The sequence below is a fragment of the Bombina bombina genome, chromosome 4, assembly GCF_027579735.1.
Source record: "Bombina bombina isolate aBomBom1 chromosome 4, aBomBom1.pri, whole genome shotgun sequence".
Taxonomy (NCBI): domain Eukaryota; kingdom Metazoa; phylum Chordata; class Amphibia; order Anura; family Bombinatoridae; genus Bombina; species Bombina bombina.
The window spans coordinates 1,160,775,764-1,160,798,796 of NC_069502.1; the positions used below are offsets into that span (position 1 = coordinate 1,160,775,764).

At 42.9% G+C, this 23,033-nt stretch overlaps 1 protein-coding gene across 1 annotated transcript in view; it reads right to left on the reverse strand.

The window, feature by feature from the left end:
• Window positions 1–2,176: 2,176 nt before the first annotated feature.
• PARP1 (poly(ADP-ribose) polymerase 1) overlaps window positions 2,177–23,033 on the reverse strand; it is a 161,093-nt gene continuing 140,236 nt past the window's right edge. Inside the window, exon 23 of the mRNA XM_053712623.1 lies at window positions 2,177–2,923. Coding sequence (XP_053568598.1) covers window positions 2,842–2,923 — 82 coding nt within the window. The 3' untranslated portion in view covers window positions 2,177–2,841. The remainder of the gene's footprint in view (window positions 2,924–23,033) is intronic.

A 23,033-nucleotide genomic window follows, 5' to 3' on the forward strand; every position in this document is an offset into this window, starting at 1 on the left:
AGAGCAATGTTATTTAAAAATAAGCAAAACTATACATTAAAAAAAACAAAAAAACTTTATGGGATATATAAATAGATCATCTACAAAACATTTATGCAAAGAAAAAAATGTGTATAATGTCCCTTTAAGTAACAAACTGAGGTGTTCCAGCTTAAATCTGAATGATACCACTTCAGCATCAGAAGAAGGAATTACACCGTCTGAGATTTCCCCCTCAGATGCTACCGAAGTATCCTCATATTTCTGGGAAGGAACCTTTGGAAAAGCTACTACTGTGTCAGAAACCTTACTCACTGAATCCATAGATTTCATCTTGCGCTTTCCCTGCAGCATGGGAAAAGCAGACAACGCATCAGATACCGCAGAAGACATGAGGGTAGCAATGTCTTGCAATGTAACTCCAGGCAAAGTTTGAGAGGAAGCGCAGGGCACTGCATGTGTGGACGATAAAATTTGGGACACTTGAGGAGAAAGCTGCTGCATATCTTGAACATTGTCAGGAGACCCCTGAACAGCATCCGCCTTAGACAATGTTGGCTCAGAATCAAAAAGTATATCCCTGTAATTCAATGTTCTCTCAATACATGAGGAACAGAAAGGGATTGGTGGTTCCACGTTAGCATCAAAACAAAGAACAAGTAACATTTTGCAGGGCCTCTTGATCCATCTTTACCCAGAGTTGAACAAATTTGAAATAAATACTTATATTTTAATCTGAAATTCACAAAAAAAAATGTTACTGTCCCTTTAAATTTAAAATCTAACTGCTTTATTTTTTAATGCAAAAACATGAAAAAGTTGTTCTCAAACACCCCGGACAGCCTCTACACCTCAGCTTAGCTGAGGTGCCTACCTGCCCTGCTGGATACCGGAGATAATATTGTTAGATGAATTCCGGGCTCAATCCAGAGCGCTGCACCCAATGTCTGGCGACCGTAGTACACAAACTGCAAGGCCACAACCAGAATGTCTCCCCTCCGGAACACAGGAAGTGAAAAGGCGCACAACAGAAACCTTGCCGCCTCAGGTAGCCCCGCCTATTGTGGGCATAACAAAACTAACCTCCCGGGGGTATGATTGATATCTCTGAAGTAAATCCGCCGGGAGCAAGTGAAAATACACCACCTCTAGACTGAACATACTAACTAAGCCTGTCTCCTCGTCCCCAGTGCCTGCAAACACTGCCTTACATTATCCCCTTAACTCAATAGGGGCAATGTATCTGGTGTCCCATCCAAGTAAAGTATTAAAGTGCCATATTTTTCCTTATACGGTTTAGAAAAATAAAAATAGCACGTATCTCAATGTAATCTGCCAGGCAGCAGGGCTGCTCACTATGTTTGAGAGGCATGCTTCTTCACATGGACCTATGGAAAAAAGACAAAGACTGAGTAATCTTACTCAGGCTTTCAAGTTAGGGCAGTATTAACTACTTGGGAGGCGCAGTGAGGATTATATCCCACAAGTTCCTAATTGCTTAAAAGCCACCACTGCTCTACTGAAGAGACTGACATGGGCTACGGCTACACCCCAGGAGAAAGCAGAACAAACTTGCACTGCTGAAAAATAATAAAATCTTGATTGAAGAATGTTCTTCCAGACACCTAAACTTTACCACCTCCTTGCTCTTAACGTAGGCAGAGAGAATGACTGGGGTTGGAGGGAAGGGAGTCGCTATTTAATAACCTTGCTGTGGTGCTCTTTGCGTCATCCTGCTGGCCAGTAGTGATATTGCCAATAGTAATTATAGATGATCCGTGGACTCACTGTATCATTAGAAAGAAAGGTTTATATTGCAGCAGTTCACTCTTCAATACCGTCCCTTCTGGGAACTTTCCAATGAGTGAAATTGAGAATGATTAGTCATGAATTTAAAATGAAATTTTGCTGAACACCTCTATCCTTGCCCTCTCCTTGATGAAGCAAAGGACTACTGGGAGGGAAAGGGAAGTAGGAGGGATATTTGAGAGTTTTGGTAGGGTGTCTTTGCCGCCTCCTGATGTAATTCATAAGAGTACGGTCTTGTGGACTCTCACTACCATTGGAAAGAAATACAGTATGTATATAATCATGTGTTGTAGCTTTATCTCTCCCCACATCCATATTAACGGAGTTGTTCATAATTTTGTTTTGTAGAACTAGAATACACTTAAAATGATGCAAACATAACATATGGTTGAGAAGCTATAAAAATACTGTGAGCATTTACTTTATTTCAACATTATACCTACAGTAGTAATACAAGCGATCCCGAAGGAACATTCCACATCCTATGGCTGTTCAATATACCAAAGCTCCAAACACAGAGGGTTCGGAGTAAACCACTGAGGCCTAGCATAAAGAATATGTAGTCTTCATTTTCTAATCCAGTGAATAAAATATGTCAATTATAAAAAGAGAAAAAACTAAAAACTGAACAGTCAATAATTTGTAAAAAATAGTTATAAAGTATAACTGGTAAGAAATCTTTTATTTTCTTTTTACCTGAAAATAAATGATGTTTAACATCTGAGATAAGTGTGGAAGAACATTTTGAACCAAAGTAGGCAGTACAATAATCTCTAAAGCAATTGTGATCAATTTGTCTCATTGGTGTAACTATTGCCACTTGCATTACTAGTTCAAGAGACACTTTTTAGCAGCCGTAAGTGGCACGTTTCATATAGCCGACATCGGCATACACATATTTTACACTGTTCATGTAAACTTGTAGAGGGTGCAGAATTTATATCTTCTGTGGTCAGCAAAAAGGTTCCTGGGCATTCAGTCCGGGAAGTAATTACGTTAGGTCAGTTCTAAAGACAATCTACAGCATATCCTGATATTCACAGGTGAGTGCGTTCACCACAGAGAGCTTCTGTAGTTGAATTTTAGCTTTAGCAGGTACTTCAGGTTGACTTGCGCAATATCATAAACAATATATCTGGAAAGAAAAATTAGTTAAGGAACACAACAGAAGTATTTTCTGGCATAAAAGGACACCAAAGTGCAAAAAATAAAATGCTATAATGTGTTAAACTCAAGTAATAATAATAATACAATGTTATGTGTGCTAAATCCTTGCAAACAGGTAAACATGAAATCCAATTCTTCTTTCATGATTGACATAGAAAATACAATTTTAATATAGTTTCCAATTTATTTCTATTATTAAGTTTGCTTCATCTCGTTATTCTTTGTTGAAGAGATATCTAGATAGGTAGTTTGCACGTCTGCAGTACTACATGACAGGAAATAGTGCTGCCATCTAGTGCCCTTATTAATATACAACACTGTTGCAAAAATGTTGCCATATAGTATTGCAGACAGGTGCAAACTCCTGAGCTTACCGTTCTGCTTTTTGACAAAGGATAACAAGTAAACAAAGTAAATTTGATAATAGAAGTACACTGGAAAGTTCTTTATAATTGTATGTTCTATCTGAATCAAAGAAAATGTTGGGGGTTTTATGTTCTTTTAAACAGTTAGTTAATGCCCACTCCATAGCAACACCACTGGGACCTACCCAAACACATTTGTTGAGTCAATGACAAGAGGCATGTGTGTGTAGCCACCAATCACTAGCTAACGGCCAGTGCATGCTGCTCCTAAAGCTACCTAGGTATGATTTTCAACAAAGGACACCAAGTGAACAAAGTAGGTTTAGTTATAGGTAAAAAGAAAAGGCACTTAAATTGCATGCTCTGTCTGAATAACAAAGTTTAATTTTGACTTTCATATCCCTTTAAGAGAATCAAGTAAACTTAATAGAATTCGAAAAGTCTTGAAAAGTTGCATGCTCTGCCTGAACCAGTGACTTACATGTCCCTTTAAAAGCAAGTAAAATGTTTTATTATTGAAAGTATAGTATTATTGCAATATGCATTCATTTGTTGCCATTTGCTGTAAAGTAAACCTCCCTTAAAGGGACAGTCTAGTATAAATTAAACTTTCATTATTCAGATAGGACTTTTAATTTTAATCAACTTTCCAATTTACTTTTATCATCAAATTTGCTTTTTTTCTCTTGGTATTCTTAGTTTAAACTAAACATAGGTAGGCTCATATGCTAATTTCTAAGCCTTTGAGGGCTGCCTCTTATCACAGGCTTTTTACATCTCTTTTCAACACAAAGAGACAGAAAGTACACGTGGGCCATATAGATAACACTGTGTTCAGACACAGGGGGTTATTTAAGATTTAGCACAAACCAATGCTAAATTTAAGACAATAGATAATAAACAGTCACAGTCATGTGATCAGGGGGCTGGAAGAAGGTTCCTAGATACAAGGTAATCACAGAGGTAAAAACATAATTTATGCTTACCTGATAAATTCCTTTCTCCTGTAGTGTAGTCAGTCCACGGGTCATCATTACTTAAGGGATATTAACTCCTCCCCAACAGGAAGTGCAAGAGGATCACCCAAGCAGAGCTGCTATATAGCTCCTCCCCTCTACGTCACACCCAGTCATTCGACCGAGAACCAAACGAGAAAGGAGAAACTATAGGGTGCAGTGGTGACTGGAGTATAATTTAAAAATTTAGACCTGCTTTAAAAAACAGGGCGGGCCGTGGACTGACTACACTACAGGAGAAAGGAATTTATCAGGTAAGCATAAATTATGTTTTCTCCTGTTAAGTGTAGTCAGTCCACGGGTCATCATTACTTATGGGATACCAATACCAAAGCTAAGTACACGGATGACGGGAGGGACAGGCAGGATCTCTATACGGAAGGAACCACTGCCTGAAGAACCTTTCTCCCAAAAACAGCCTCCGAAGAAGCAAAAGTGTCAAATTTGTAAAATTTGGAAAAAGTATGAAGAGAAGACCAAGTTGCAGCCTTGCAAATCTGTTCAACAGAGGCCTCGTTCTTAAAGGCCCAAGTGGAAGCCACAGCTCTAGTAGAATGAGCTGTAATCCTTTCAGGAGGTTGCTGTCCAGCAGTCTCATAGGCTAAGCGTATTATGCTACGAAGCCAAAAGGATAGAGAGGCAGTAGATGCTTTTTGACCTCTCCTCTGTCCAGAATAAACGACAAACAGGGAAGAAGTTTGGCGAAAATCTTAAGTTGCCTGTAAATAAAATTTCAGGGCACGGACTACATCTAGATTGTGCAGAAGTCGTTCTTTCTTTGAAGAAGGGTTAGGACACAATGATGGAACAACAATCTCTTGATTGATATTCTTGTTAGTGACTACCTTAGGTAAGAACCCAGGTTTAGTACGCAGAACTACCTTATCTGAATGAAAAATCAGATACGGAGAATCACAATGTAAGGCTGATAACTCAGAGACTCTACGAGCCGAGGAAATAGCCATTAAAAACAGAACTTTCCAAGATAACAGCTTGATATCAATGGAATGAAGGGGTTCAAACGGAACACCCTGTAAAACGTTAAGAACTAAGTTTAAGCTCCACGGTGGAGCTACAGACTTAAACACAGGCTTAATTCTAGCCAAAGCCTGACAAAAAGCCTGAACGTCTGGAACTTCTGACAGACGTTTGTGTAGAAGGATGGACAGAGCTGAGATCTGTCCCTTTAAAGAACTTGCAGATAGACCCTTTTCTAAACCTTCTTGTAGAAAAGACAATATCCTAGGAATCCTAACCTTACTCCATGAGTAACCCTTGGATTCGCACCAGTGTAAGTATTTACGCCATATCTTATGGTAAATTTTCCTGGTAACAGGTTTCCTAGCCTGTATTAAGGTATCAATTACTGGCTCCGAAAATCCACGCTTTGATAAAATTAAGCGTTCAATTTCCATGCAGTCAGCTTCAGAGAAATTAGATTTTGATGTTTGAAAGGACCCTGAATTAGAAGGTCCTGTCTCAGAGGCAGAGACCAAGGTGGACAGGATGACATGTCCACTAGATCTGCATACCAGGTCCTGCGTGGCCACGCAGGCGCTATTAGAATCACTGATGCTTTCTCCTGTTTGATCCTGGCAATCAAACGAGGAAGCATCGGGAAGGGTGGAAACACATAAGCCATCCTGAAGGTCCAAGGTGCTGTCAAGGCATCTATCAGGACCGCTCCCGGGTCCCTGGACCCGTAACGAGGAAGCTTGGCGTTCCGGCGAGACGCCATGAGATCCATATCTGGTTTGCCCCAACGTCGAAGTATTTGGGTAAAGACCTCCGGATGAAGTTCCCACTCCCCCGGATGAAAAGTCTGGCGACTTAGGAAATCCGCCTCCCAGTTCTCCACTCCTGGGATGTGGATCGCTGACAGGTGGCAAGAGTGAGACTCTGCCCAGCGAATTATCTTTGATACTTCCATCATCGCTAAGGAACTTCTTGTCCCTCCCTGATGGTTGATGTAAGCCACAGTCGTGATGTTGTCCGACTGAAACCTGATGAACCTCAGAGTTGCTAACTGAGGCCAAGCCAGAAGGGCATTGAGAACTGCTCTCAATTCCAGAATGTTTGTTGGAAGGAGACTCTCCTCTTGAGTCCATGATCCCTGAGCCTTCAGGGAATTCCAGACAGCGCCCCAACCTAGTAGGCTGGCGTCTGTAGTTACAATTGTCCAGTCTGGCCTGCTGAAGGGCATCCCCCTGGACAGATGTGGCCGAGAAAGCCACCATAGAAGAGAATCTCTGGTCTCTTGATCCAGATTCAGCGTAGGGGATAAATCTGAGTAATCCCCATTCCACTGACTTAGCATGCACAATTGCAGCGGTCTGAGGTGCAGGCGTGCAAAAGGAACTATGTCCATTGCCGCTACCATTAAGCCGATTACCTCCATGCATTGAGCCACTGACGGGTGTTGAATGGTATGAAGGACACGGCAAGCATTTAGAAGCTTTGTTAACCTGCCCTCTGTCAGGTAAATTTTCATTTCTACAGAATCTATAAGAGTCCCCAAGAAGGGAACTCTTGTGAGTGGTAAGAGAGAACTCTTCTCCTTGTTCACTTTCCACCCATGCGACCTTAGAAATGCCAGTACTAACTCTGTATGAGACTTGGCAGTTTGAAAGCTTGACGCTTGTATCAGAATGTCGTCTAGGTACGGAGCTACCGAAATTCCTCGCGGTCTTAGTACCGCCAGAAGAGAGCCCAGAACCTTTGTAAAGATTCTTGGAGCCGTAGCCAACCCGAAGGGAAGAGCTACAAACTGGTAATGCCTGTCTAGGAAGGCAAACAGATACCGGTAATGCTCTCTGTGAATCGGTATGTGAAGGTAAGCATCCTTTAAATCCACTGTGGTCATGTACTGACCTCTTTGGATCATGGGTAAGATTGTCCGAATAGTTTCCATCTTGAATGATGGAACTCTTAGGAATTTGTTTAGGATCTTTAAATCCAATATTGGTCTGAAGGTTCCCTCTTTTTTGGGAACCACAAACAGATTTGAGTAAAACCCTTGTCCGTGTTCCGACCGCGGAACTGGGTGGATCACTCCCATTAGTAAAAGGTCTTGTACACAGCGTAGAAACGCCTCTTTCTTTATCTCGTTTATTGACAACCTTGAAAGGTGAAATCTCCCTTGTGGAGGAGAAGCTTTGAAGTCCAGAAGATATCCCTGAGATATGATCTCCAACGCCCAGGGATCCTGGACATCTCTTGCCCAAGCCTGGGCGAAGAGAGAGAGTCTGCCCCCCACTAGATCCGTTTCCGGATTGGGGGCCCTCACTTCATGCTGTCTTAGGGGCAGCAGCAGGTTTTCTGGCCTGCTTGCCCTTGTTCCAGGCCTGGTTAGGTTTCCAGCCTTGTCTGTAGCGAGCAACAGCTCCTTCCTGTTTTGGAGCAGAGGAAGTTGAAGCTGCTCCTGCCTTGAAGTTACGAAAGGCACGAAAATTAGACTGTCTAGCCCTGGGTTTGGCTCTGTCTTGAGGCAGGGCATGGCCTTTACCTCCCGTAATATCAGCGATAATTTCTTTCAAACCGGGCCCGAATAAAGTCTGCCCCTTGAAAGGTATGTTAAGTAATTTCGATTTAGAAGTTAAATCAGCTGACCAGGATTTTAGCCACAACGCTCTGCGTGCCTGAATGGCGAATCCGGAATTCTTAGCCGTAAGTTTAGTTAAATGTACTACGGCATCAGAAATAAATGAATTAGCTAGCTTAAGGGTTTTAAGCTTGTGTGAAATCTCATCTAATGTCGCTGAGTCAAGGGTCTCTTCCAGAGACTCAAACCAAAATGCTGCCGCAGCCGTGACAGGCGCAATGCATGCAAGGGGTTGTAATATAAAACCTTGTTGAACAAACATTTTCTTAAGGTAACCCTCTAACTTTTTATCCATTGGATCTGAAAAGGCACAGCTATCCTCCACCGGGATAGTGGTACGCTTAGCTAAAGTAGAAACTGCTCCCTCCACCTTAGGGACCGTTTGCCATAAGTCCCGTGTGGTGGCGTCTATTGGAAACATTTTTCTGAATATAGGAGGGGGTGAGAAAGGCACACCGGGTCTATCCCACTCCTTAGTAATAATTTCAGTAAGTCTCTTAGGTATAGGAAAAACGTCAGTACTCGTCGGTACCGCAAAATATTTATCCAACCTACACATTTTCTCTGGGATTGCAACTGTGTTACAATCATTCAGAGCCGCTAACACCTCCCCTAGTAATACACGGAGGTTTTCCAGCTTAAACTTAAAATTTGAAATGTCTGAATCCAGTTTATTTGGATCAGATCCGTCACCCGCAGAAACAGAATTTATGTTTACCTGATAAATTACTTTCTCCAACGGTGTGTCCGGTCCACGGCGTCATCCTTACTTGTGGGATATTCTCTTCCCCAACAGGAAATGGCAAAGAGCCCAGCAAAGCTGGTCACATGATCCCTCCTAGGCTCCGCCTACCCCAGTCATTCGACCGACGTTAAGGAGGAATATTTGCATAGGAGAAACCATATGTTACCGTGGTGACTGTAGTTAAAGAAAATAAATTATCAGACCTGATTAAAAAAACCAGGGCGGGCCGTGGACCGGACACACCGTTGGAGAAAGTAATTTATCAGGTAAACATAAATTCTGTTTTCTCCAACATAGGTGTGTCCGGTCCACGGCGTCATCCTTACTTGTGGGAACCAATACCAAAGCTTTAGGACACGGATGAAGGGAGGGAGCAAATCAGGTCACCTAAATGGAAGGCACCACGGCTTGCAAAACCTTTCTCCCAAAAATAGCCTCAGAAGAAGCAAAAGTATCAAATTTGTAAAATTTAGAAAAAGTGTGCAGTGAAGACCAAGTCGCTGCCTTACATATCTGATCAACAGAAGCCTCGTTCTTGAAGGCCCATGTGGAAGCCACAGCCCTAGTGGAGTGAGCTGTGATTCTTTCAGGAGACTGCCGTCCGGCAGTCTCATAAGCCAATCGGATAATGCTTTTAATCCAGAAGGAGAGAGAGGTAGAAGTTGCTTTTTGACCTCTCCGTTTACCAGAATAAACAACAAACAAAGACAAAGTTTGTCTGAAATCCTTAGTAGCTGCTAAGTAAAATTTGAGAGCACGAACTACATCCAAGTTGTGCAACAAACGTTCCTTCTTTGAAACTGGATTAGGACACAAAGAAGGCACAACTATCTCCTGGTTAATGTTTTTGTTAGAAACAACTTTTGGAAGAAAACCAGGTTTAGTACGCAAAACCACCTTATCTGCATGGAACACCAGATAAGGAGAAGAACACTGCAGAGCAGATAATTCTGAAACTCTTCTAGCAGAAGAAATTGCAACCAAAAACAAAACTTTCCAAGATAATAACTTAATATCAACGGAATGTAAGGGTTCAAACGGAACCCCCTGAAGAACTGAAAGAACTAGGTTGAGACTCCAAGGAGGAGTCAAAATTTTGTAAACAGGCTTGATTCTAACCAGAGCCTGAACAAAGGCTAGAACATCTGGCACAGCTGCCAGCTTTTTGTGAAGTAACACAGACAAGGCAGAAATCTGTCCCATCAAGGAACTTGCAGATAATCCTTTTTCCAATCCTTCTCGAAGGAAGGATAGACTCTTAGGAATCTTAACCTTGTCCCAAGGGAATCCTGCAGATTCACACCAACAGATATACCAAATAATGTGGTAATTTTTCTGGTTACAGGCTTTCAGGCCTGAACAAGAGTATTAATAACAGAATCTGAGAACCCTCGCTTTGATAAGATCAAGCGTTCAATCTCCAAGCAGACAGCTGGAGTGGGTCGAACGGACCTAGAACAAGAAGGTCTCGTCTCAAAGGTAGCTTCCATGGTGGAGCCGATGACATATTCACCAGATCTGCATACCAAGTCCTGCGTGGCCACGCAGGAGCTATCAAAATCACCGACGCCCTCTCCTGATTGATCCTGGCTACCAGCCTGGGGATGAGAGGAAACGGCGGGAACACATAAGCTAGTTTGAAGGTCCAAGGTGCTACTAGTGCATCCACTAGAGCCGCCTTGGGATCCCTGGATCTGTACCCGTAGTAAGGAACTCTGAAGTTCTGACGAGAGGCCATCAGATCCATGTCTGGAATGCCCCACGGTTGAGTGACTTGGGCAAAGATTTCCGGATGGAGTTCCCACTCCCCCGGATGCAATGTCTGACGACTCAGAAAATCCGCTTCCCAATTTTCCACTCCTGGGATGTGGATAGCAGACAGGTGGCAGGAGTGAGACTCCGCCCATAGAATGATTTTGGTCACTTCTTCCATCGCTAGGGAACTCCTTGTTCCCCCCTGATGGTTGATGTATGAACTTGGCCCTCGCTAACTGAGGCCAAGCTTTGAGAGCATTGAATATCGCTCTCAGTTCCAGAATATTTATCGGTAGAAGAGATTCTACCCGAGACCAAAGACCCTGAGCTTTCAGGGATCCCCAGACCGCGCCCCAGCCCATCAGACTGGCGTCGGTCGTGACAATGACCCACTCTGGTCTGCGGAAGGTCATCCCTTGTGACAGGTTGTCCAGGGACAGCCACCAACGGAAAGAGTCTCTGGTCCTCTGATTTACTTGTATCTTCGGAGACAAGTCTGAATAGTCCCCATTCCACTGACTGAGCATGAACAGTTGTAATGGTCTTAGATGAATGCGCACAAAAGGAACTATGTCCATTGCCGCTACCATCAAACCTATCACTTCCATGCACTGCGCTATGGAAGGAAGAGGAACGGAATGAAGTATCCGACAAGAGTCTAGAAGTTTTGTTTTTCTGGCTTCTGTCAGAAAAATCCTCATTTCTAAGGAGTCTATTATAGTTCCCAAGAAGGGAACCCTCGTTGACGGAGATAGAGAACTCTTTTCCACGTTCACTTTCCATCCGTGAGATCTGAGAAAGGCCAGGACAATGTCCGTGTGAGCCTTTACTTGAGGAAGGGACGACGCTCGAATCAGAATGTCGTCCAAGTAAGGTACTACAGCAATGCCCCTTGGTCTTAGCACCGCCAGAAGGGACCCTAGTACCTATGAGAAAATCCTAGGAGCAGTGGCTAATCCGAAAGAAAACGCCACGAACTGGAAATGCTTGTCCAGGAATGCAAACCTTAGGAACCGATGATGTTCCTTGTGGATAGGAATATGTAGATACGCATCCTTGAAATCCACCTTGGTCATGAATTGACCTTCCTGGATGGAAGGAAGAAGTGTTCGAATGGTTTCCATCTTGAACGATGGAACCTTGAGAAACTTGTTCAAGATCTTGAGATCTAAGATTGGTCTGAACGTTCCCTCTTTTTTGGGAACTATGAACAGATTGGAGTAGAACCCCATCCCTTGTTCTCCTAATGGAACAGGATGAATCACTCCCATTTTTAGCAGGTCTTCTACCCAATGTAAGAATGCCTGTCTTCTTATGTGGTCTGAAGACAACTGAGACCTGTGGAACCTCCCCCTTGGAGGAAGCCCCTTGAACTCCAGAGAATAACCTTGGGAGACTATTTCTAGCGCCCAAGGATCCAGAACATCTCTTGCCCCAGCCTGAGCGAAGAGAGAGAGTCTGCCCCCCACCAGATCCGGTCCCGGATCGGGGGCCCGCATTTCATGCTGTCTTGGTAGCAGTGGCAGGTTTCCTGGCCTGCTTTCCTTTGTTCCAGCCTTGCATAGGTCTCCAGGCTGGATTGGCTTGAGAAGTATTACCTTCCTGCTTAGAGGACGTAGCCCTTGGGGCTGATCCGTTTCTGCGAAAGGGACGAAACTTAGGTTTATTTTTGGTCTTGAAAAGACCTATCCTGAGGAAGGGCGTGGCCCTTGCCCCCAGTGACATCAGAGATAATCTCTTTCAAGTCAGGGCCAAAGAGTGTTTTCCCCTTGAAAGGAATGTCAAGCAATTTGTTCTTGGAAGACGCATCCGCTGCCCAAGATTTTAACCAAAGCGCTCTGCGCCACAATAGCAAACCCAGAATTTTTTCGCCGCTAACCTAGCCAATTGCAAGGTGGCGTCTAGGGTGAAAGAATTAGCCAATTAAGAGCACGAATTCTGTCCATAATCTCCTCATAAGAAGAAGAATTACTAATAATCGCCTTTCCTAGCTCATCAAACTAGAAACACGCGGCTGCAGTGACAGGGACAATGCATGCAATTGGTTGTAGAAGGGAACCTTGCTGAACAAACATCTTTAGCAGACCTTCTATTTTTTTATCCATAGGATCTTGGAAAGCACAACTATCTTCTATGGGTATAGTGGCGCGCTTGTGTAGAGTAGAAACCGCCCCCTCGACCTTGGGGACTGTCTGCCATCAGTCCTTTCTGGGGTCGACTATAGGAAAACAATTTTATAAATATGGGGGGAGGTACTAAAGGTATACCGGGCCTGTCCCATTCTTTACTAACAATGTACGCCACCCGCTTGGATATAGGAAAAGCTTCGGGGGGCCCCGGGGCCTCTAAGAACTTTTCCATTTTACATAGTGGTTCTGGAATGACCAGATAATCACAATCATCCAAATTGGATAACACCTCCTTAAGCAGAGCGCGGAGATGTTCCAACTTAAATTTAAAAGTAATCACATCAGGTTCAGCTTGTTGAGAAATGTTTCCTGAATCTGAAATTTCTCCCTCAGACAAAACCTCCCTGGCCCCCTCAGACTGGTGTAGGGGCCCTTCAGAAACCATATCATCAGCGTTCTCATGCTCTACAGAATTTTCTAAAACAGAGCAGTCGCGCTTTCGCTGATAAGCGGGCATATTGGCTAAAATGTTTTTGATAGAATTATCCATTACAGCCGTTAAATGTTGCATAGTAAGGAGTATTGGCGCACTAGATGTACTAGGGGCCTCCTGTATGGGCAAGACTGGTGTAGACGAAGGAGGGGATGATGCAGTACCATGCTTACTCCCCTCACTTGAGGAATCATCTTGGGCATCATTTTTACTAAATTTTTTTATGACATAAAATACATATAGTTAAATGAGAAGGAACCTTGGTTTCCCCACAGTCAGAACACAATCTATCTGGTAGTTCAGACATGTTAAACAGGCATAAACTTGATAACAAAGCACAAAAAACGTTTTAAAATAAAACCGTTACTGTCACTTTAAATTTTAAACTAAACACACTTTATTACTGCAATTGCGAAAAAGTATGAAGGAATTGTTCAAAATTCACCAAAATTTCACCACAGTGTCTTAAAGCCTTAAAAGTATTGCACACCAAATTTGGAAGCTTTAACCCTTAAAATAACGGAACCGGAGCCGTTTTTATATTTAACCCCTTTACAGTCCCTGGAATCTGCTTTGCTGAGACCCAACCAAGCCCAAAGGGGAATACGATACCAAATGATGCCTTCAGAAAGACTGTTCTATGTATCAGAGCTCCACACACATGCAGCTGCATGCCATGCTGTCCTCAAAAACAAGTGCGCCATACCGGCGCGAAAATGAGGCTCTGACTATGATTAGGGAAAGCCCCTAAAGAATAAGGTGTCAAAAACAGTGCCTGCCGATATAATCATATCAAAATACCCAGAATAAATGATTCCTCAAGGCTAAATATGTGTTAATAATGAATCGATTTAGCCCAGAAAAAGTCTACAGTCTTAATAAGCCCTTGTGAAGCCCTTATTTACTATCTTAATAAACATGGCTTACCGGATCCCATAGGGAAAATGACAGCTTCCAGCATTACATCGTCTTGTTAGAATGTGTCATACCTCAAGCAGTAAGAGACTGCACACTGTTCCCCCAACTGAAGTTAATTGCTCTCAACAGTCCTGTGTGGAACAGCCATGGATTTTAGTTACGGTGCTAAAATCATTTTCCTCATACAAACAGAAATCTTCATCTCTTTTCTGTTTCTGAGTAAATAGTACATACCAGCACTATTTTAAAATAACAAACTCTTGATTGAATAATAAAAACTACAGTTAAACACTAAAAAACTCTAAGCCATCTCCGTGGAGATGTTGCCTGTACAACGGCAAAGAGAATGACTGGGGTAGGCGGAGCCTAGGAGGGATCATGTGACCAGCTTTGCTGGGCTCTTTGCCATTTCCTGTTGGGGAAGAGAATATCCCACAAGTAAGGATGACGCCGTGGACCGGACACACCTATGTTGGAGAAATGAAGCTCTCCGTCCTCATGCTCTGCAAATTGTGACGCAGTATCAGACATGGCCCTAGCATTATCAGTATACTCTGTTCTCATCCCAGAGTGATCTCGTTTACCTCTAAGTTCTGGCAATTTAGACAAAACTTCAGTCATAACATTAGCCATGTCTTGTAGAGTGATTTGTAATGGCCGCCCTGATGTACTTGGTGTTACAATATCACGCACCTCCTGAGCGGGAGATGCAGGTACTGACACGTGAGGCAAGTTAGTCGGCATAACTTCCCCCTCGTTGTCTGGTGAATGTTGCTTAACATGTACAGATTGACTTTTATTTAAAGTAGCATCAATGCAATTAGTACATAAATTTCTATTGGGCTCCACCTTGGCTTTTGAACATATTGCACAAAGAGATTCCTCTGTGTCAGACATGTTTAAACAAACTAGCAATTAGACTAGCAAGCTTGGAAATACTTTTCAACTAAATTTACAAGCAATATGTAAAAACGTTACTGTGCCTTTAAGAAGCACACAAAAACTGTCACAGTTGAATAACAATGAACCGGATTAGTTATAGAAACCAAATTTAGCAAAGGATTGCACTCATTAGCAATGGATGATTAACCCTTAATATCAGAAAAAAACGTATAACAATTGAAAATAAGCGTTTTTATCACAGTCAAGCACAGTCTCACAGGTCTGCTGTGAGTGATTACCTCCCTCAAAACTAGTTTTGAAGACCCCTGAGCTCTGTGGAGACGTCCTGGATCATGCAGGGAGAAAAAGACAGACTGTGACTGAATTTCTGATGCGTAGTAAAAGCGCCAAAATAGGCCCCTCCCACTCACACTACAACAGTGAGGGAAGCTCAGTAAACTGTTTTAATTTAAAACAAACGACAGCCATGTGGAAAATAAAGCCCAAAACAATTTTCACCAAGTACCTCAGATAATTAAACGATTTAACATGCCAGTAAACGTTTAAAATATAATATATGAAAAGTCATTAAAAAGCCTGCTGCTAGTCGCTCACACTTCAAGTTAGGCTAAAAGTTATATGCATACAGTATTTTCCCAGTGAAGTGCCATTCCCCAGAAATACTTAAGTGTAAACATATATACATATCAGCCTGATACCAGTTGCTACTACTGCATTTAAGGCTGTACTTACATTATATCGGTATTAGCAGTATTTTCTCAGTCAATTCCATTCCTTAGAAAAACAGAATTTATGTTTACCTGATAAATTACTTTCTCCAACGGTGTGTCCGGTCCACGGCGTCATCCTTACTTGTGGGATATTCTCTTCCCCAACAGGAAATGGCAAAGAGCCCAGCAAAGCTGGTCACATGATCCCTCCTAGGCTCCGCCTTCCCCAGTCATTCGACCGACGTAAAGGAGGAATATTTGCATAGGAGAAATCATATGATACCGTGGTGACTGTAGTTAAAGAAAATAAATTATCAGACCTGATTAAAAAACCAGGGCGGGCCGTGGACCGGACACACCGTTGGAGAAAGTAATTTATCAGGTAAACATAAATTCTGTTTTCTCCAACATAGGTGTGTCCGGTCCACGGCGTCATCCTTACTTGTGGGAACCAATACCAAAGCTTTAGGACACGGATGAAGGGAGGGAGCAAATCAGGTCACCTAGATGGAAGGCACCACGGCTTGCAAAACCTTTCTCCCAAAAATAGCCTCAGAAGAAGCAAAAGTATCAAATTTGTAAAATTTAGTAAAAGTGTGCAGTGAAGACCAAGTCGCTGCCTTACATATCTGATCAACAGAAGCCTCGTTCTTGAAGGCCCATGTGAAAGCCACAGCCCTAGTGGAATGAGCTGTGATTCTTTCAGGAGGCTGCCGTCCGGCAGTCTCGTAAGCCAATCTGATGATGCTTTTAAGCCAAAAAGAGAGAGGGGTAGAAGTTGCTTTTTGACCTCTCCTTTTACCAGAATAAACAACAAACAAGGAAGATGTTTGTCTAAAATCCTTTGTAGCATCTAAATAGAATTTTAGAGCACGAACTACATCCAAATTGTGCAACAAACGTTCCTTCTTTGAAACTGGATTCGGACACAAAGAAGGCACGACTATCTCCTGGTTAATGTTTTTGTTAGAAACAACTTTCGGAAGAAAACCAGGTTTAGTACGCAAAACCACCTTATCTGCATGGAACACCAGATAAGGAGGAGAACACTGCAGAGCAGATAATTCTGAAACTCTTCTAGCAGAAGAAATTGCAACCAAAAACAAAACTTTCCAAGATAATAACTTAATATCAACGGAATGTAAGGGTTCAAACGGAACCCCCTGAAGAACTGAAAGAACTAAATTGAGACTCCAAGGAGGAGTCAAAGGTTTGTAAACAGGCTTGATTCTAACCAGAGCCTGAACAAAGGCTTGAACATCTGGCACAGCTGCCAGCTTTTTGTGAAGTAACACAGACAAGGCAGAAATCTGTCCCTTCAAAGAACTTGCAGATAATCCTTTCTCCAAACCTTCTTGAAGAAAAGATAGAATCTTAGGAATTTTTATCTTGTCCCAAGGGAATCCTTTAGATTCACACCAACAGATATATTTTTTACATATTTTGTGGTAGATTTTTCTAGTTACAGGCTTTCTGGCCTGAACAAGAGTATCAATGACAGAATCTGAGAACCCTCGCTTTGATAAGATCAAGCGTTCAATCTCCAAGCAGTCAGTTGGAGTGAGACCAGATTCGGATGTTCGAACGGACCTTGAACAAGAAGGTCTCGTCTCAAAGGTAGCTTCCATGGTGGAGCCGATGACATATTCACCAGGTCTGCATACCAAGTCCTGCGTGGCCACGCAGGAGCTATCAAGATCACCGATGCCCTCTCCTGATTGATCCTGGCTACCAGCCTGGGGATGAGAGGAAACGGCGGGAATACATAAGCTAGTTTGAAGGTCCAAGGTGCTACTAGTGCATCTACTAGAGTCGCCTTGGGATCCCTGGATCTGGACCCGTAGCAAGGAACCTTGAAGTTCTGACGAGAGGCCATCAGATCCATGTCTGGAATGCCCCACAATTGAGTAATTTGGGCAAAGATTTCCGGATGGAGTTCCCACTCCCCCGGATGAAATGTCTGACGACTCAGAAAATCCGCTTCCCAATTTTCCACTCCTGGGATGTGGATTACAGACAAGTGGCAGGAGTGAGTCTCCGCCCATTGAATGATTTTGGTCACTTCTTCCATCGCCAGGGAACTCCTTGTTCCCCCCTGATGGTTGATGTACGCAACAGTCGTCATGTTGTCTGATTGAAACCTTATGAACTTGGCCTTTGCTAGCTGAGGCCAAGCCTTGAGAGCATTGAATATCGCTCTCAGTTCCAGAATATTTATCGGGAGAAGAGATTCTTCCCGAGACCAAAGACCCTGAGCTTTCAGGGGTCCCCAGACCGCGCCCCAGCCCACCAGACTGGCGTCGGTCGTGACAATGACCCACTCTGGTCTGCGGAAGCTCATCCCCTGTGACAGGTTGTCCAGGGACAGCCACCAACGGAGTGAATCTCTGGTCCTCTGATCTACTTGTATCGTCTGAGACAAGTCTGTATAGTCCCCATTCCACTGACTGAGCATGCACAGTTGTAATGGTCTTAGATGAATTCGCGCAAAAGGAACTACGTCCATTGCCGCTACCATCAAACCTATTACTTCCATGCACTGCGCTATGGAAGGAAGAGGAACAGAATGAAGTATTTGACAAGAGTTTAGAAGTTTTGATTTTCTGGCCTCTGTCAGAAAAATCCTCATCCCTAAGGAGTCTATTATTGTTCCCAAGAAGGGAACCCTTGTTGACGGAGATAGAGAACTTTTTTCTACGTTCACTTTCCACCCGTGAGATCTGAGAAAGGCCAGGACAATGTCAGTGTGAGCCTTTGCTTGTGGAAGGGACGACGCTTGAATCAGTATGTCGTCCAAGTAAGGTACTACTGCAATGCCCCTTGGTCTTAGCACCGCTAGAAGGGACCCTAGTACCTTTGTGAAAATTCTTGGAGCAGTGGCTAATCCGAACGGAAGTGCCACAAACTGGTAATGCTTGTCCAGAAATGCGAACCTTAGGAACCGATGATGTTCCTTGTGGATAGGAATATGTAGATACGCATCCTTTAAATCCACCGTGGTCATGAATTGACCTTCCTGGATGGAAGGAAGAATTGTTCGAATGGTTTCCATTTTGAACGATGGAACCTTGAGAAACTTGTTTAGGATCTTGAGATCTAAGATTGGTCTGAATGTTCCCTCTTTTTTGGGAACTACGAACAGATTGGAGTAGAACCCCATCCCTTGTTCTCCTAATGGAACAGGATGAATCACTCCCATTTTTAACAGGTCTTCTACACAATGTAAGAATGCCTGTTTTTTTATGTGGTCTGAAGACAATTGAGACCTGTGGAACCTCCCCCTTGGGGGAAGCCCCTTAAATTCCAGAAGATAACCTTGGGAGACTATTTCTAGCGCCCAAGGATCCAGAACATCTCTTGCCCAAGCCTGAGCGAAGAGAGAGAGTCTGCCCCCCACCAGATCCGGTCCCGGATCGGGGGCCAACATCTCATGCTGTCTTGGTAGCAGTGGCAGGTTTCTTGGCCTGCTTACCTTTGTTCCAGCCTTGCATTGGTCTCCAGGCTGGCTTGGCTTGAGAAGTATTACCCTCTTGCTTAGAGGACGTAGCACTTGGGGCTGGTCCGTTTCTGCGAAAGGGACGAAAATTAGGTTTATTTTTGGCCTTGAAAGACCTATCCTGAGGAAGGGCGTGGCCCTTGCCCCCAGTGATATCAGAAATAATCTCTTTCAAGTCAGGGCCAAACAGCGTTTTCCCCTTGAAAGGAATGTTAAGCAATTTGTTCTTGGAAGACGCATCCGCTGACCAAGATTTTAGCCAAAGCGCTCTGCGCGTCACAATAGCAAACCCAGAATTTTTCACCGCTAATCTAGCCAATTGCAAAGTGGCGTCTAGGGTGAAAGAGTTAGCCAATTTGAGAGCATGAATTCTGTCCAAAATGTCCTCATAAGAAGAATCTTTATTGAGCGCCTTTTCTAGTTCATCGAACCAGAAACACGCTGCTGTAGTGACAGGAACAATGCATGAAATTGGTTGTAGAAGGTAACCTTGCTGAACAAACATCTTTTTAAGCAAACCCTCTAATTTTTTATCCATAGGATCTTTGAAAGCACAACTATCTTCTATGGGTATAGTGGTGCGTTTGTTTAGAGTAGAAACCGCCCCCTCGACCTTGGGGACTGTCTGCCATAAGTCCTTTCTGGGGTCGACCATAGGAAACAATTTCTTAAATATAGGGGGAGGGACGAAAGGTATGCCGGGCCTTTCCCATTCTTTATTTACAATGTCCGCCACCCGCTTGGGTATAGGAAAAGCTTCGGGGGGCCCCGGGACCTCTAGGAACTTGTCCATTTTACATAATTTCTCTGGAATGACCAAATTCTCACAATCATCCAGAGTAGATAACACCTCCTTAAGCAGGGCGCGGAGATGTTCCAATTTAAATTTAAATGTAATCACATCAGGTTCAGCTTGTTGAGAAATTTTCCCTGAATCTGAAATTTCTCCCTCAGACAAAACCTCCCTGGCCCCCTCAGACTGGTGTAGGGGCACTTCAGAACCAATATCATCAGCGTCCTCATGCTCTTCAGTATTTTCTAAAACAGAGCAGTCGCGCTTTCGCTGATAAGTGGGCATTTTGGCTAAAATGTTTTTGATAGAATTATCCATTACAGCCGTTAATTGTTGCATAGTAAGGAGTATTGGCGCACTAGATGTACTAGGGGCCTCCTGTGTGGGCAAGACTGGTGTAGACGAAGGAGGGGATGATGCAGTACCATGCTTACTCCCCTCACTTGAGGAATCATCTTGGGCATCATTTTCTCTAAATTTTGTGTCACATAAATCACATCTATTTAAATGAGAAGGAACCTTGGCTTCCCCACATTCAGAACACAGTCTATCTGGTAGTTCAGACATGTTAAACAGGCATAAACTTGATAACAAAGTACAAAAAACGTTTTAAAATAAAACCGTTACTGTCACTTTAAATTTTAAACTGAACACACTTTATTACTGCAAATGTGAAAAAGTATGAAGGAATTGTTCAAAATTCACCAAAATTTCACCACAGTGTCTTAAAGCCTTAAAAGTATTGCACACCAAATTTGAAAGCTTTAACCCTTAAAATAACGGAACCGGAGCCGTTTTTATATTTAACCCCTTTACAGTCCCTGGTATCTGCTTTGCTGAGACCCAACCAAGCCCAAAGGGGAATACGATACCAAATGACGCCTTCAGAAAGTCTTTTCTATGTATCAGAGCTCCTCACACATGCATCTGCATGTCATGCTTCCCAAAAACAAGTGCGCAATAGAGGCGCGAAAATGAGGCTCTGCCTATGATTAGGGAAAGCCCCTAGAGAATAAGGTGTCCAATACAGTGCCTGCCGGTTATTTTACATAATTCCCAAGAATAAAATAATTCCTCAAAGCTATGAAGTATAAAATATGCTTATATATCAATCGTTTTAGCCCAGAAAATGTCTACAGTCTTAAAAGCCCTTGTGAAGCCCTTTTTTTCTTTATGTAATAAAAATGGCTTACCGGATCCCATAGGGAAAATGACAGCTTCCAGCATTACATCGTCTTGTTAGAAATGTGTCATACCTCAAGCAGCAAAAGTCTGCTCACTGTTTCCCCCAACTGAAGTTAATTCCTCTCAACAGTCCTGTGTGGAAACAGCCATCGATTTTAGTAACGGTTGCTAAAATCATTTTCCTCTTACAAACAGAAATCTTCATCTCTTTTCTGTTTCAGAGTAAATAGTACATACCAGCACTATTTTAAAATAACAAACTCTTGATTGAATAATAAAAACTACAGTTAAACACCAAAAAACTCTAAGCCATCTCCGTGGAGATGTTGCCTGTACAACGGCAAAGAGAATGACTGGGGAAGGCGGAGCCTAGGAGGGATCATGTGACCAGCTTTGCTGGGCTCTTTGCCATTTCCTGTTGGGGAAGAGAATATCCCACAAGTAAGGATGACACCGTGGACCGGACACACCTATGTTGGAGAAATAATATACTGCAACATACCTCTTTGCAGGTGAACCTGCCCGCTGTCCCCTGATCTGAAGTTACCTTACTCCTCAGAATGGCCGAGAACAGCAAACGGATCTTAGTTACGTCCACTAAGATCATACACAAAAACTCAGGTAGATTCTTCTTCAAATTCTGCCTGAGAAGGAAACAACACACTCCGGTGCCGTTTAAAATAACAAACTTTTGATTGAAGATATAAAAAACTAAGTTTAATCACCACAGTCCTCTCACACATCCTATCTATTAGTTGGGTGCAAGAGAATGACTGGGTGTGACGTAGAGGGGAGGAGCTATATAGCAGCTCTGCTTGGGTGATCCTCTTGCACTTCCTGTTGGGGAGGAGTTAATATCCCATAAGTAATGATGACCCGTGGACTGACTACACTTAACAGGAGAAAAGTGTATTAATATAACTGTGTTGGTTATGCAAATCTGGGGAATGGGTAATAAAAGGGATTATCTATCTTTTAAAACAATAACAATTCTATGGTAGACTGTCCCTTTAAGGTTTGGTTTACTTCCGGTATCTACTTTTCTTTAAGACTAGTTGTTTTCCTTCCCTTTATCCATCATAAAAAAACACTCTTTGCAATAGCATTGGGCATACCAGGTAGTATTAGGTGTGAATAATACTGTGTATATACAGTTGTGCTCATAAGTTTACATACCCTGGCAGAATTTATGATTTCTTGACCATTTTTCAGAGAATATGAATGATAACACAAAAACTTGTAAATTGTATGCTCTGTCTGAATCATGAAACAGTTTTAGGTTGCATGCCCCTTTAATTTGTTTTAAAAATGTTAAGACTTGGCTGATATGCTATAGCAACACAACAGGAATGTCTTGTAATTAAAAGCACCCCAGCAAAGCTGTTAGGTGTAACTTCCCTTACCCATAATCCCCAGTTATTCAACCGAAGTAAAATGGAAAAAAGAAACACAAGGGTATAGAGGTGCCTGAGGTTTACTCAAAAAAACAGGTGAATTATAAATTAAAAAGAGGGCGGGGTCGTGGACTCTCCATGCCCGGAAATAAATGTATCGGGCAAGCATAAATTTTGTTTTCTTTCCTATGGCATGGAGAGTCCACAACGTCATTCCAATTACTAGTAGGAACCAATACTTAATCTAGAGGACATGGATTGAAAAGGGAGGGAGAACAAGGCAGGAGGACCTAAACTGAAGGCACCACCGCTTGAAGAACCTTTCTCCCAAAAGAGGCCTTAGCCGAGCAAAAGTATCAAATTTGTAGAATTTGGAAAAAGTATGCAAAGAGGACCATGTTGCTGCCTTGCAAATCTGTTCCACAGAAGCTTTATTTTTGAAAGCCCAAGAAGAGGAGACAGCCCTAGTGGAATGAGCTGTAATTCTCCCAGGAGGCTGCTGTCCAGCAGTCTCATAAGCAAAACAAATTACACTTCTTAACCAGAGGGAAAGGGTAGTAGAAGTGGCCTTCTAA